A 16,079-nucleotide genomic window follows, 5' to 3' on the forward strand; every position below is an offset into this window, starting at 1 on the left:
CTACGGCTATGTTGGCACTGTAACAGCAGGATGATTAGTTGTGACAAAGGACATATGGTCTAAAATATTTACCATCTACTCCTTTACAGAAAAAGTTTGCCAACCCCTGACATAGAACATGTAGAATGTATTAGGCTTTGTTGTTAAAGATCGAATTCTCTAAGTTTCATGAACAGGCTCTGGTAGAAGTGAGGTAAGCGGTAAATCCCATAACATAGTAACATTTTTTTGTGTATGAAAATGTGCATTTGCAAAAAAATAAAACGTTTAAGGCCTGGCACAGTGGCTCATGCCTGTAATCCCAGCACTTTAAGAGGCTAAGAAGTGAGAGGATTGCTTGAGGTCAGGAGTTTGAGGTCAGCACAGCCAACATAGTGAGACCCCATCTCTATAAAAAATAAAATCGGCCAGGTGTGGTGGCTTATGCCTGTAATCCTAGCACATTGGGAGGCTGAGGCGGGCAGATCACTTGAGGTCAGGAATTTAAGACCAGCCTGGCCAACACGGTGAAACCCCATCTCTACTAAAAATACAAAAATTAGTCAGGTGTGGTGGCACACACATATAATCCCAGCTATTTGGGAGGCTGAGACAGGAGAATTGCTTGAACCTGGGAGGTGGAGGTTACAGTGAGTCGTGATTGCACTACTGCACTTCAGCCTGGGTGACAGAGCGACACTCCATCTCAAAAAAACCACAATTAATTAAATAGGCCAGGTGCAGTAGCTCACGCCTTTAATCCCAGCACTTTGGAGGCTGAGGTGAGGAGTTCAAGACCAGCCTGGGCAACATAGTAAGACCCTGTCTCTGAAAAAACAAATTAAAAAAAAAGAAATGAAATGAAAAAAAGAAAGTATGCATTTGCTAGGGAGAGTCCTGGAGAATTCCAACTCTGAAATTCCTGGAATTGGCCGAGTGCCATGACTCACGCCTGTAATCCCAGCACTTTGGGAAGTCGAGGTGGGTGGATCACCTGAAGTCGGGAATTTGAGACCAGCCTAACCAACATGGAGAAACCCCGTCTCTACTAAAAATACAAAATTAGCTGGGCGTGGTGGCGCATGCCTGTAATCCCAGTTACTCAGGTGACTGAGGCAGGAGAATCTCTTGAACCCAGGAAGCAGAGGTTGCCGTGAGCCGAGATCGTGCCTTGCACTCCAGCCTGGGCAACAAGAGTGAAACTCTGTCTTAAAAAAGAAAAAAGAAATTCCTAGTGTTGACTTCTGTACAAGGAAAGTGTTTAACATGCATCCAAGCTTTTTCTTCTGCATTTCCTGCTGTTTGGTTTTCAAAGGCCGGGTGATTTAATTACGCAGAAAATTTGTTCTGTGCTTAATGATATCCTCACATTTAAATATCCAAACACTGACTCCAGGGGCAAACTCATTCAGGAGTACAAGCAGAAGTTAAACAAGTACACAGCAGCCATGTGTCTATCAGAGCCACTCTAGGGTTTCTTTTGTGATCTGTCACCCCTGGTTTGGAGTTGAGCAGTTGTGGTTCTTGAGTTACAACTCATCTTGTTTGTTTTCTGGGGGATCAGAAAGAGGGCTGAACAATTTTGTTTCAAAAATGATTCTGCTTAGTACACTCCATGATTTTCCTCAGTTGGGCTTTCTAAAAATACAGTTTTCATTCAGGCATTTCAATCAGAAAAATCACTAACCCTGACCCGAAATGTGAGTAAATATAAAGAGACTCCATCATAAAAGATGTATTTCCCCATCCTCTACAATGCTGTGAACCATTGTGTAGTGGGTCAGAGCCTGGCTTTGGGCCTGGACAGATAGGTTCAAATCCCAATTTTGTCACTTTCTGGTGATTCACCATTAACTGTGCCCTTACCTTACTGGGACTTAGTTTTTTCATCTGTCAAGTGTAGATAATAAGATTATCTACCTCAAACAAGTGTTATGAGAATTCAACAAAATGATAGTCTTTACACTTTTAGTAAAGAGCCTGACTTACCGTTTGTGCAATAATTAGAAGTTGTTTTGGCCAGGTGCTGTGGCTCACACCTGTAATCCCAGCACTTTGGGAGGCTGAGGCAGGTGGATCACTTGAGGTCAGGAGTTCGAGACCAGCCTGGCCAAAATGACGAAACCCTGTCTCTACTAAAATACGAAAATTAGCCAGGCATGGTGGCGCATGCCTGTAATCCCAGCTACTTGGGAGGCTGAGGTAGGAGATTGGCTTGAACCCGGGAGGCAGAGGTTGCAGCAAGCCAGGATCGTGCCACTGCACTCTAGCCTGGGTGAGAGAGTGAGACTCCATCTAAAAAAAAAAACAAGATATAAATAAGTTGTTTTGATGATAACAATTTCACACTTTCTCTAGCTTTTTCACATTTCTCTCTCTCTTCTTGCTTATAAACACTTTCTCTATATATATATTTTTCTTTTTCTCCCTTCATCTGTCTCTGAAAATATTCTCTCTCTCTCTCTCTCTATTTCTCTGTTTCAGGTGTTCATAGACACCCTAACCCATGTGGTACGTGTTTGTGTGAAAGGGCAGTGCAGCCTCCCTGCAAGAAGGCATCTATCAGATAGACATTTTTGCAGTAATTCTCTTGACAATCATTTATGAAGCATCTATTTTATGCAGGAACAATTCTAGTTTCTAGGAATTTGGAAAATAATAAGATGGACAAAGCCCTAGTCTTTAAGAAGCATATATTCTGCTGGGGGAAGCCAGACAATACTCATTGAGAAAAAGAAAGAAAGAAAAATCCAGCCTGGGCAACATAGTGAGATGCGTCTCTACAAAAATTAAAAATAAATAAATAAATAAAAATTTGCCTGGTGGCACATGCCGGTAGTCCCAGCTACTGGGCGGGGAAGGGTTGGGGTTGGAGTGGGAAGATCCCTTGAGCTTAGGAGGCCAAGGCTACAGTGAGCTAGGATGGTACCACTGTACTCCAGCCTGAACAACAGAGCAATACTTTGCCTGGCACAACTGTACTCCAGCCTGAACAACAGAGCAAGACTTTGCCTCTTTAGGAAAAAATAATAGTAATAATAACTGGGCATGGTGGCAAGTGCCTGTGGCCTCAGCTAATTGTGAGGCTGAGATGGAGGATCACTTAAGCCCAGGAGTTCAAGGCTGCAGTGAGCCGTGATTGCCCCTCTGCACTCCAGCCTGGGTGACACAGCAAGACCCTAGCTAAAAAAAAAAAAAAAAAAAATTCCTCTGAGATAGTGAAAGAGTTCAAAAGGTGTGAAAAGAGTGGGCTGATGGGTCCAAAGTCCTGGACTGGAGAGGAGTGTTCTACCAGCTGGGGGGAGGGGCACCAGGAAGGCTGCTTGCAAGTCCTAGACTTATCAGATGGAGGCAGTCCAGGGGAAATCTGGGGAAGATCCCGTGAAACAGAAGCAATAACCAGGGGAAAGTCCCAGAGACGGGAATGAATTTGGTGTGCTGGAAAGACAGGAATGGCCAGATAAGAGGAGAGAGAAGGAACTGAGAGGGGAGAGTTTCCAGGTCACCTTGAACCTTTAGAACAAGGGAGGAGTTGGAATCGCAACAGTGGAAAGCCCCTTCGGGAAAGAGATAGGCTCTGATTTATGCTTTAAAAATATCACCTTGGTAACGTGGTGGAAGGGATGCAAGAGTGAAAACACAAAGGCTATTTGTGAGACTAATCGCAGCCACCCGGGTGAGCAATGGGGCCGGCATGGGCTTGCGTGGTGGCAGGAAAATGGGAAGAAGTGGCCATTATTTGGGATATGTTGTTGAGATAGAGTTTACAGGACTTGCTGATTAACTGGGTAAGGGTTGTTGGGGAAAACAGAGGAATTGAGGGTGATTTCAAGGTTTTGACCTATCCTGTTCCCATTACTGGGGCTACAGTGGTGAAAAGGACAGATTCAGGACTGGCCTCAAGGGGTTTATCAATGGTTTAAATTTCGTGATTAAAGAAAAAGTATCTCAAACCTGGTCTGGGACAGAAGCTTCTTGCATTACATAATGCATAATCTCCTTCTGAGAAGAAATTGGCATCTGTGATAAACCTGCGTAAGCAGTATTTCTGATTAATTTAAAAGGATTAACATTTGTTCTAGGAAACCAGACACCCACCTCTACTGTTAGGCAAGAGTGTACTGACCTTTAACCATTCTTCTTTCATTTCTCGCTAGTCTTTCCATATAAAATGTCCTGACCAAGAGTGGATCTTTGACTTGATCTACTAGCAGCCTTTTCCCTTTCAACAAGATTGTAATAAAACTTTTGACACGTGCCTAACAAGTAGTCGGAAAGATTTATTTTGGGAAATACTGCTCATAGACGTATTCCATGAAAAAAACAAAAGAATTTTAAAAAACGACAATGATCTCAAAAGCCCCATATTAGGAGGGAAGTAAACAACCACTAATATTTGGTACCTGAATTATTAAAATATGATTTATTGCCAATAAATTTTTCTAGTAATTGTTAAACCCTGAACTTCACGAGATTACCATAGACACACCCTAAAGTTTCTTCATTAAGATTCAAGGCAAAAAAGATGAAGAATTCATTGTTTTGTTGTAGTAGATTTCAAGTATCTTGAGCCCAAAACATGCTATAATATATGGACTTTCTTGTCCTTAGAGACATCCATCATTTTTAGATTGTAAGAGCCTTGAGGACCCAAATTTTGTAAACATTTTATTACTATTCTTTTTTAATGAGATGGAGTCTTGCCATGTTGCTCAGGCTGGTCTCAAACTCCTGGGCTCAAGGGGTGCTCCCACCTCCTCTCAAAGTGCTGGGGTTACAGGTGTAAGCCACCATGCCTGGTCTTTTTCTTTTTAAAGAGGTAAAGAAACTGAGGTTCAGAGAGTTTAAATGATTGCCTGGGGTTGCACAGCTGAGACAGGATGTTAACTTAGATCCTCAAAGGTCTTTTCACTTGTCCAAACCTGTGCCTGTGTGCTTATCGTAATTCCTGTGTCATTTCTTAGTATTGCATTTAAAATGGCATTTCTGTTACTAAAATAAACTTTTTTTTTTTTTGTCATTCTTTCAGTTTCCCTTTCAAGACAATCTCTTTCAATCCATGTATTACCCCCTTCAGCTGAAGTTTTTGGAGACTGTGCACACTTTATGTGGACGGATCCCGCAAGTTTTTCTGAAGCAAATTGAGAAAACAATGAAAAGGGCTTATGAGAAACACGTCATCATCCATGTTGGCCCCAACCAGATGCACTGAATATTTTGTCTTGTTGCAAGTCAATTCGGTGTCTTGTGACCAAGGAAATATTAATCTCTAAGCTGCCTGGGTCTTTTTGTGTGAATATTTAATGGTGCTCCATGACTGTTGAGTTTTAAAAACCTCGTTAAATTTTGCCAAATCAGTTGCCCCCAAAAGAGAATATGCTTTTCCTTATTTTTTTTCTAAAATGCTATTTATCTCTAAGAAAAAAAAAAAAGACTATTATGCATTTAACATTGTTTAAGCAGGTTGAACTAGCTGTGAAAATAGCTTTTGTGAGCCTTCCAATTCCTAAATGTCTGAGACCATTTCAGTGGCACCTGAGGTGTTATACTGATCTAGCATTCCTGAGACTCTTTCTATGCAACTGACTCCCCCACACCCGTGTTATAAAAGTAATACACACTTGTGAAACAGACAGACACACTTGTAGAGCGTATGGATCAAGGGCTCAAAATTGAGATTACATTAGCCATAATCCTACTGACCAGTGGAAAAGATTGTTTCCATTTTAATGCAGTTCCTTACAGCCTTTTTTCCTCCACTTTTGCATTTTCCACTCTAAGACACATCTAAAACAGGTAATCTCAGTAAAAACTGGCCTTTTTGCTGAGATTTTTATGTGGGAGACTAAAATATTAGACGAGATGATTATGTGTACAGAATTTTATTTAAAATACATCTGAGAGAAGGATTCAGATTTCACCTACTTGGGCAGTGTTAAAGGATGAAGGATATATCTGGGGGTATTTCTTTTTCTTTTTTTCTTTTTTTTTTTTTTTGAGACGGAATCTCACTCTGTCGCCCAGGCTGGAGTGCAGTGGCACAATCTCAGCTCACTGCAACCTCCACCTCCCGGATTCAAGCGATTCTCATGCCTCAGTCTCCCCAGTAGCTGGGATTACAGGCATGCGCCACCACACCCGGCTAATTTTTGTATTTTTAGTAAAGACACGGTTTTACCATGTTGGCCAGGCTGGTCTCTATCTCCTGACCTCAAGTGATCCGCCTGCCTCAGCCTCCCAAAGTGCTGGGATTACAGGTGTGAGCTACCGCACCCAGCCAATCTGGGAGTATTTCTAAAGAAAAAAATTGTTTCGATTTGTGGAGGACTAAATCATAACACATTTCTATGCAACAATAGCTTCTGAGAGGAAATTCAGGAATTTTTGTGTTTACCACAGACAAAAACATTTGATCTGTTAATCATCAGTACATGGTCATCTCTCTTTTTTAAACTCTTGAGCAATGGGTGGAAATCAGAGACCAACTTCAAATTTAATGTGTAAAAAACAAATAGTTCAGCTGCTTCTATTGGTAAGAAAATTCAACTTCCTACCAGCCTTAGAAAGATCTCTTTAAAGAATTTCTTTCCCCCTAGGGTTACCCAGCTGGTCCATACAGGTTTTATCACCTCACTGCAGGGAGGAAGTTGAATATTCTATTCCCCAAGGGGATCTGGCTTAATCCCTAGTTGCTCATATAGTTGGTATCAGCATAGCAATGTTTTGCATAATGCTTTATTTTTCTCAAATGACTATTGAGTAAATGATCTTGATATTTGCAACAGCCTAGTGGATTTAGTAGGGTCCTGAATCATCTCTATAAGGTAAACAAGGAAATTGTAATATAAGAAATAGACATATTGAATATAATTGCTATTCTGTAAGACATACAGTCTGTGTAAGATGCATCTTATTTACAGAGACATTTTTGAAAATTAAAATATTAAATACCTTTTGTTATATAGAGACAATGATCTGAAAGTATAAAATGAAAAATATTATCTTGTTGATGTAAATATGATATCCTTATATATATTAGAATCCAATAAGATATCATGGGCACAATATTAGCAAAAAAAAGTCAGTCTTACCCTGAAAAAAAATAGATATGAAAATCTCAGCACTACACAGAAATGTTTAGATGTCAATCAGTTTTGGTAGGCAGCATTATTATAGTAGCAACAAATTTAAATCTAAAATTTTAGGGTAATACTTTCCTTCTGATCAGTTGCCCTGTAATTATTTTTGTTAAGGAAACTACCATTGTGATGGGAAACTCTTATTTTTGCTGTTATATTTTGTTTCCTTATTTCACCACTAGAGGTGACATCATTATTTTGTAAGTTTAGTACTAGGCCTTCCATTTGTGGTATAGACACGTATGATATGGAGCAATTTCTGAATTGTCCTTCACATAGGGGAAAATGCATCTTATCTACCCATAAATTGGGTTTTAGTGAAAGAGCCAGAATGGAGCATAGTTTCCTAACTTCCATCCCAGTTTCCTTTCTACTTGTTCAAAATGGCCAGTGAAGTACACAAATGGCACTCAGATTTGTTGATGGCTCACAAACTGAAAGAGGTTCCTTCCCTCGTTTGGTAAGTCCCACAAAAACATCTGTTGTAAAGATTTGAAATACAATGCCTTTCTTTTTTATGAGAGCCAATTTACCCACAACTCTTAACTACCGGTACTGGTCTGACTGTGCAGAAAAGGGTTGCCCGCAAAGGTCAATGATATCACCCTAGAACATTCTAGAATGATGAATTTTGAGAATGTGAAACCTTAGAACCTCGTGTGTTTGTCTGCCTCGGAATTCCTGTGCTGTATCCTGAAATTTTTAGGTGAATTTGGCTGATAACTTAGGGAAAATTTGCTTTTCTAATCCTTGCTGCCTGAAAGTGCTAATTATTTTCCATAGCTAGGATATTACCGTGCAGCAATATTGTCTCAGCCTTTGATAACTCCCAGCAAATTACTGCATTAACCACCTTTGAAATCCAGGAGCCACAAATTTTAATTCAGTGGCCTGCGAAAACATGTGCTCTCTGGTCTAAAGCTTGCCAAAGGTGGTGCTGCCCCATATGCCGCACTGAATACTGGGAAGGGCTGGGCGCGGTGGCTGACACCTGTAATCCCAGCATTTTGGAAGGCCGAGGTGGGTGGATCACGAGGTCAGGAAATCGAGACCATCCTGGCCAGTATCTACTAAAAATACAAAAAATTAGCCGAGTGTGGTGGCGCCTGTGGTCCCAGCTTCTTGGGAGACTGAGGCAGGAGAATGGCATGAACCCCGGAGGCAGAGATTGCAGGGAGCCGAGATTGCGCCACTGCACTCCAGCCTGGGCAACAGAGCAAGACTCCGTCTCAAAAATAAATAAATAAATAAATAATAAAAAATAATACTGGGAAGAAGGTGGGCCCGTTCTCTCCTCTCCTCCAGCCCTGCCTTTTCTCTTTTCCCTCTCTTTTCTTCTTTACTCATCTCTTTTTAATTTCTGTTTAATGCATATAATTATGGAGTTTCATTAGAGAAGGAAAGAGCACTTTCTGACAGCAAAATGTGACAGTATTTCTATATGCATCGCGATTGAGCTTTTTCAACAGCAGTGTCACTAGAAATGCTGACAATATTTTTCTTGCTCAGTGTTTCTCCAATATAAATCTCAGAAATCATGACTTACATTGAAAATTCTAATATTTAAACAATTAACTGGCTAAAAAAGCAATATAAGTTTTTCTTCAACTTCCAAAATGGCAATTTAGCACTTTGGATACAAAGCGCCAAGCTTTACTATTTATGGGATATGTCTAGTTCATATTCAGTGCTTCCATTGCAAATTACTGCGACTTTTACCAAATTTGGTATTGAAATGGGTATTTATATGGACTCAGACTTTTCAGAGTATTTCTTTTATTTGCAGTTATGGTGTGCATGGCAAAAACAAACCAAATCATACAAAACATTATTATTCACAGTCATTGAAAACTAAATAATGATCCAATAACAAAATAATCACTCCAGCCCAGCCTGAAAACAGGACATTTGTACAAATTTAGATTTATGTATAAATATTATCTGATATTTATACATATAAAAGATAAATTACATGTGTTTGATAAACCAACATGAACATGATTTCATCACTGAAATCAGAAATATGTTGAGTTCTATGACAGCACAAATCATATTTTCTTTCTTTCTCTTTCTTTCCCTTCCTTCCTTCCTTTCTTTCTTTTTCTTTCTTTCCTTCCTTCTTTCTTTCTTTTTTTCTCTCTCTCTCTTTCCTTTTTCTTTCCTAAGCAAGCTAACCCAAGACATATTCTCTATTTTTTTTTTTTTTGAGATGGAATCTCCGTCTGTCACCTAGGCTGGAGTGCAATGGCACAATCTCAGCTCACTGCAGCCTCTGCCTCCCAGGTTCAAGTGATCCTTGTGCCTCAGCCTCCTGAGTAGCTGGGACTACAGGTGTGCACCACCACGCTCAGCTAATTTTTTATGTTTAGCAGAGATGGGGTGTCACCATGTTGGCCAGTCTGGTCTCGAACTCCTGAGTTCAAGTGATCCACCTGCCTTGGCCTCCCAAAGTGCTGGGATTACAGGCATGAGCCACTGTGCCCAGCTGACATATTCTCACTTAATATAATTATAGGGAAATTTTTCATGTTTTTCTTTTTCTCTCCCACTTTTTCATATTCCTCTTTTTCATTTTTGCCTTTCCCTTTCTGTCTATGATGTAAGCTTCTGAGTAGTACCGAGACACTTGGCTTTAGTGGTAGGATGACAGAAATTAGGGATCCCTTGCAGGCTAGAACTAAGTTCTAATCCTTGGACCAAATCTTTATGTTAAGAGTTTCCTAGAATGTATTTTTAAAAATCAATCAACACAACACACACACACACACATACACACACTGCCTTTAAAAGGAGGAGCCAACATTTGTTGTACCTGTGAACTGAGGAATTATATAGTTAAACCTTAGGTCAAATCATTTCACAATTGCTTTGGTGGTATTGAAAACTGATGAGATTTCTCTGACAAAGAGCTTTGTCCTCGTTTTTGTTCTTCACAGGTCAAAACTGGAAATATTCTCTTGTCTGCAAGATAAAGTGTTTGTGCTTGTATCACCATATGCATGAACATGTAAGAATCAGGTGCAATTTCTGCTTCATCAGTTTCACATGTTCATGTTGTCACTGAAAAAGTGCATCCCCTGTTTATAGCTCCCAAGGAGACCCCAAATTAATTTTTTTTTTCTTTTGAGATGGAGTCTTGCTCTTGTTGCCCAGGCTGGAGAGCAGTAGCATGATCTCAGCTCACTGCAACGCCCGCCTCCTGGGTTCAAATGAGTCTCCTGCCTCACCCTCTCCAGTAGCTGGGATTAGAGGTGCCCGCCACCATGCCTGGCTAATTTTTGTATTTTTAGTAGAGACGGGATTTCACCATGTTGGTTGACCAGGCTGGTCTCAAACTCCAGACCTCAGGTGATCCACCCGCCTCAGCCTCCCAAAGTGCTGGGATTACAGGGGTGAGCCACCGCACCTCGCCCTGTATTCATTTTTTATGTTGGAAAACATTTTTTCTTTGCAAAGAAATTAGCATAAAAAGAATACTCCAAAGAAAAGGAATTATTACAGCAAATTAAAAGGGACACAGTACTATGATTTAATTACTGTCTTGTCTTTTTAAAATGTCATCTCTTGTTTTACCCTTTTTTTAAATAAAAGCTTTAAAAACATGTCTTCGGGTATTATTTTGGAGGTATGTTCCTTTTTTATAAAATTTAAAGTTTAAACATTTATAATAAGTAATAATATTTAAATTCTTATAACAAGTAACGAAATATTTGGTTTAGTAATTAGCTTAGTCTGTTTTTAAAAATCATTAAAATTTGCTTTGTTTTTAAAAATGCCATACTATAGAATAAGATAGAATAGAGTTTGAAGAATGTGAAAGTCAGTTATCTATGTTCCTACATTTTTAACAAAATTGAGCCTAACTTGCTAGCTAGTACACATATTAAAAATAACTGACGAAGCCAGATGTCGTGGCTCATGCCTGTAATCCCAAACTTTGGGATACTGAGGCTGGAGAATTGCTTGAGGCCAGGAGTTCAAGACCAACCTGAGCAACAAAGCAAGCCCCCATTTCTCAAAAAAAAAAAAAAATTTTTTTTTAAATTAGGTGGGTGCGGTGGTGCACACCTGTAGTCCAGCTACTCAGAAAGCTGAGGTGGGCGGATCATGAGTCAGGGAAGTCAAGGCTGCAGTGAGCCACGATCACACCACTGCATTCCAGCCTGTGCAACAGAGTGAAACCCTGTCTAAAAAAAAAAAAAAAAAGGGCCGGCACGGTGGCCCATGCCTGTAATCCCAGCACTTTGGGAGGATGAGGTGGGCAGATCACAAAGTCAGGAGTTCAAGACCAGCCTGGCCAACATGGTGAAACCCTGTCTCTACTGAAAATACAAAAATTAGTCACGTGTGGTGGCAGGTGCTTGTAATCCTAGCTACTCAGGAGGCTGAGGCAGAAGAATTGCTTGAACCCGGAAGGTGGAGGTTGCAGTAAGCCAAGATCATACCACTGCACTCCAGCCTGGGAAACAGAGCAAGACTCTTTGTCTCAAAAAAAAAAAAAAAAAAGAAAAGAAAAAAGAGAAAAAACCTATATTCAGACAAACTTGGACTCAAATTCTAGCTTATAAATTATTAGTCGTGTAACCTTGAAGAAATAGCTTAACCTCTCTGTGCCTTAAACAATAGACATTAAAATATCTACCTTGTAGGGGTTATTGTGACAAAACGAGATATAAAAATAAGACTTTTAGCATAATGCTGATTCAAAACACTCGCTAATTTTAAAAGCATGCTTTATTATCATGTCTACATTATTATTGTAGAAAAGTAAAGTCTGGGTGCATTTGAGTAAAACATGAGGCCGGGCACACTGGCTCACGCCTGTAATCCTAGCACCTTTGGAGACCGAGGCAGGTGGATCACTTGAGCTCAGGAGTTTAAGACCAGCCTGGGCAACATGGCGAAATCCTGTCTCTACTGAAAATACAAAAAATTAGCGGGACATGGTGGCGTGTGCCTACAGCTACTTGGGGGAACTGATCGTCTGCACCCAGGAGGTTGAGGCTGCAGTGAGCCCAGATTGTGCCACTGCACTCCAGCCGGGGTGAGAAAGTGAGACCCTTTCTCAAAAAGAAAAAAAACAAAACGTGAAATTTCAGAATATTAAAAATATCTTGTTCGTGCTCCCTGAATCCACTAAATAAATGGCTATTAGATTTTTTAAATATCAGATTTAAGGAATGACAATTTACCAGTCTACCATAGTGTCCCACGTTTACTTACCAGGGGGTTCATTTGCAGAAGTTCTGCCTTCTTTATCTTTTTAGAGGAACTTAGGTAGGAAAGCGTGACTCTCTGGCTGCACTTTGCGATTCTGACGGCAATCCTGTTTCTGTTTGCTTCCTAATCAAGTCCTTTAGTTGGAACACAGCTCAAAAGCAGCTTCACCCTCTTTCATCACAGTCTCTTAATATTTTCCTTCCTTCTCCTTCTTCATTGTTCCATTAAGTCATAAATGTCACTAATACCTACCCCCTGCCTTATCCCAGAAACCTGGGCATTATCCTCGTCTCTTTCCCCACTGGTTTTACATCATTGTCATCACTAAATCATTACTTTGCCACTAAACCACCCCACTCCCAGTACCAATTTCTGTGGTAAGTTAAAACCCTTTGAATTTCCAGTGACAGCAAACACAGCTCAAACTAGCACAGAAAAGAAGATAATGGACTATGTCTACCTCCTGAATATTAACTGTGTCAGCTTTCTCTTTTTACCTTTACTGCTATCTCTGCTCAGAACCCTTTGAGTCCCTGTCATTTCCAGCCTGCATTGTGCCCTATGTCTGTCTTCTCTCTCTATATTCACTCTGGTTTCCTCTAAACCATAACCCACCCACCCAGTATTCCCCTTTGCTCTTAGGATAATGCCTAAACTCCTTTCCAAACGTCTCAGAGGCCGGATGTGGTGGCTCACATCTGTAATCCCAGCACTTTGGGAGGCCAAGGCGTGTGGATCATCTGAGGTCAGGAGTTCGAGACCAGCCTGGCCAACATGGTGAAACCCCATCTCTACTAAAAATACAAAAATTAGCCAGGTGTGGTGGTGCACACCTGTAGTCTCAGCTACTCAGGAAGCTGAGATAGGAGAATCACTTGAACCTGGGAGGCGGAGGCTTCAGTGAGCCGAGATTATGCCACTGCACTCCAGCCTGGGCAACAGTGTGAGACTCTGTCTCAAAAACAAAACAAAACAAAAACAAAACAAGGCCGGGCGTGGTGGCTCACGCCTGTAATCCCAGCACTTTGGGAGGCCCAGGTGGGTGGATCACGAGGTCAGGAGAGCGTGACCATCCTGGCTAACATGGTGAAACCCCATCTCTACTAAAAATACAAAAAAAATTAGCCAGGCGTGGTGGCAGGCGCCTGTAGTTCCAGCTACTCGGGAGGCTGGGGCAGGAGAATGACGTGAACCTGGGAGGCAGAGCTTGCAGTGAGCTGAGATGCACCACTGCACTCCAGCCTGGGCAACAGAGCGAGACTCCGTCTCAAAAAAAAAAAAAAGGTCTCAGAAAGTTCCTGTATAATTATCTCCTATCTCCCTATTCTCATCTTGAGTTACTCTCCCCCACTATACTAATTTCCATTTATGCTGGTTGGTTTTCTCTTTAAGTATTCAAGCTTTTTTCCTCCCACAGGGGTTTTGTATGTACCTGGAATCCTACACCTTGCCTCGCACCTTCTTTCACCTGGCAAATTTCCACTATCCTTCAGGTCTGAATTTAAATGCCGTTTCCTCCTGGAAGCCTCCTTATTATGCCATATAAGGGCAGGTCCTCCTTTTATATTAACTCATATCACCCTGTACTTTTTAATTTGCATTATCTACTATAACAATAATAATACTTATTTGTATAAAATTATTAGTTTATTGAATACCTGCCCCAGAAGACACATAGTTCCTTAAGGATATGGTCCTTGCTGATCCTGTTCTCTGCTCTATGCCCATCATCAACTCAATGGCTAACACATTTCTCATGCTCAAAAAATATTTAAGGGCCGGGTGCGGTGGCTCACGCCTGTAATCCCAGCACTTTGGGAGGCCGAGGCAGGCAGATCACCTGAAGTCAGGAGTTTGAGACTAGCCTGGCTAACCTGGCGAAACCCTGCCTCTACTAAAAATACAAAAATTAGGTCGGGTGCGGTGGCTCATGCCTGTAATCCCCGCACTTTGGGAGGCCGTGGCAGGTGGATCATGAGGTCAGGAGATTGAGATCATCCTGGCTAACATGGTGAAACCCTGTCTCTACTAAAAATACAAAAAATTAGCCAGGCATGGTGGCACGCACCTGTAATCCCAGCTACTCGGGAGGCTGAGGCAGGAGAATTGCTTGAACCCGGAAGGTGGAGGTTGCAGTGAGCCGAGATCTTACCACTGCACTCCAGCCTGGGTGACAGAGCGAGATTCTGTCTCAAAAAAAAAAAAAAAAAATTAGCTGGGTGTGGTGATGGGCACCTGTAATCCTCCCTACTCAGGAGGCCAAGGCAGGAGTATCGCTTGAACCAGGGAGGCAGAGGTTGCAGTGAGCCAACATCATGCTATTGCACTCCAGCCTGAGTGACAAGAATGAAACTCCATCTCAAAAAACAAAACACAACAAAACAAAAAACACTAAGGAATAAATAAATGAAATTATTCATCTGCATCATGAATTGGGACCAATTCCTATTGGCAAAGCTTTGCAATACCCTGTATTGATTTTGAGTGTTCTCAGAAACCACTTTTCCTGTAAATGTTGGTGCTGGGATATAATAACCAATCCTATCAAGTCTTGGCCAGGCATGGTGGCTCACACCTGTAATCCCAGCACTTTGGGAGTGAAATCCTATCTCTGCTATAAATACAAAAATTAGCTGGGCATGGTGGTGCACACCTGTAGTCCTAGCTACTTGGGAAGCTGAAGTGGAAGAATTGCTTGAACCAGGAAGTAGTGGTTGCAGTGAGCCAAGATTGCACCACTGCACTCCAGCTTGGGCAACAGAGTGAGACTCTGTCTTACATAAATAAATAAATAAAGTCTCATTCAGTTAAAGTATATTGAGGCCAGGTGCACTCCAGCCTGGGCAACAGAGCGAGACTCTGTCTTACATAAATGAAGTTTCAGTCAGTGAAAGTATATTGAGGCCAGGTGTGGTGCGTGATGCCTGTAATGCCAGTACCTTGGGAGGCTAGGCAGGAGGATCATGAGGCCAGGAGTTTAAGACCAGCCTGGGCAATATGACAAGACCCCATCTCAAAAAAAAAAAAAAAAAAAATCTTCAGTTTGCTGGGAGTGATGGTGCATGCCTGTAGTCCTAGCTACTTGGGAGGCTGAGTCAGGAGAATCACTTGAACCCAGGAGGTCAAGGCTGTAATGAGCTATAATTGTACCACTATACTCCAGCCTGGGTGAGAGAACAAGACCTTGCCCCTAAAAAAAAAAAAGAGAGATAATGTATTGATTGATTGTTTATTTACTTATTCATAAAATGACATGGTTAGGTCAGATGAGGTTAAAGTTCCTTATTGTGTAAATGCTCTCTATTTCCATAATCTGTTTTTTATAGCTCTGTAATAGATATTTGTGGGATTTTGGCTGCCTGGAAACCACCCCACTCCTGGTACCGATTTCTTTAGTCATTAAAACTCTTTAAATTGTAAGTGACAGCAAATACAACTCAAACTAGTACAGAGAAAAAAAAGGTCTTGTGTAAGTGAAAAATCCAGAGATAGCTCTATATTCAAAGGCTCAAATGATGCCAAGGGAAATGTATCATTTTAACAATGCTTTTTTCATTAATATTTTATTGAAAACCAGACATCCTTCTAGAATTCCAGCCATAAAATTTTCATGTCATTTTAATAGAATCATTCCATCTTTGGAAAAATACCTTGTCTTCATGTTCAGATGAAAAATGGTATTGCCAACCTGGGTCAAAATATCAAGAAAATTGTTCTCCTGGTGTTTGTCTTAAGACAACA

The 16,079-nt window shown here is 41.0% G+C and overlaps 1 protein-coding gene across 5 annotated transcripts in view; it reads left to right on the plus strand.

The window, feature by feature from the left end:
- GXYLT2 (glucoside xylosyltransferase 2) overlaps positions 1-5,257 on the plus strand; it is a 79,784-nt gene extending 74,527 nt beyond the window's left edge. For all 5 annotated transcript variants that reach the window (XR_012431359.1, XM_005547621.5, XM_045385876.2 and 2 more), the window contains one exon: positions 5,009-5,257. Coding sequence is in view for 4 of the 5 variants with exons in the window: in XM_005547621.5 (XP_005547678.3) it covers positions 5,009-5,191 (183 nt within the window). In the remaining variant the exon portion in view is untranslated. The remainder of the gene's footprint in view (positions 1-5,008) is intronic.
- The last annotated feature ends 10,822 nt before the right edge of the window (positions 5,258-16,079 follow it).

This window comes from Macaca fascicularis, chromosome 2 (genome assembly GCF_037993035.2).
Source record: "Macaca fascicularis isolate 582-1 chromosome 2, T2T-MFA8v1.1".
In the NCBI taxonomy this organism is placed as follows: Eukaryota; Metazoa; Chordata; class Mammalia; order Primates; family Cercopithecidae; genus Macaca; species Macaca fascicularis.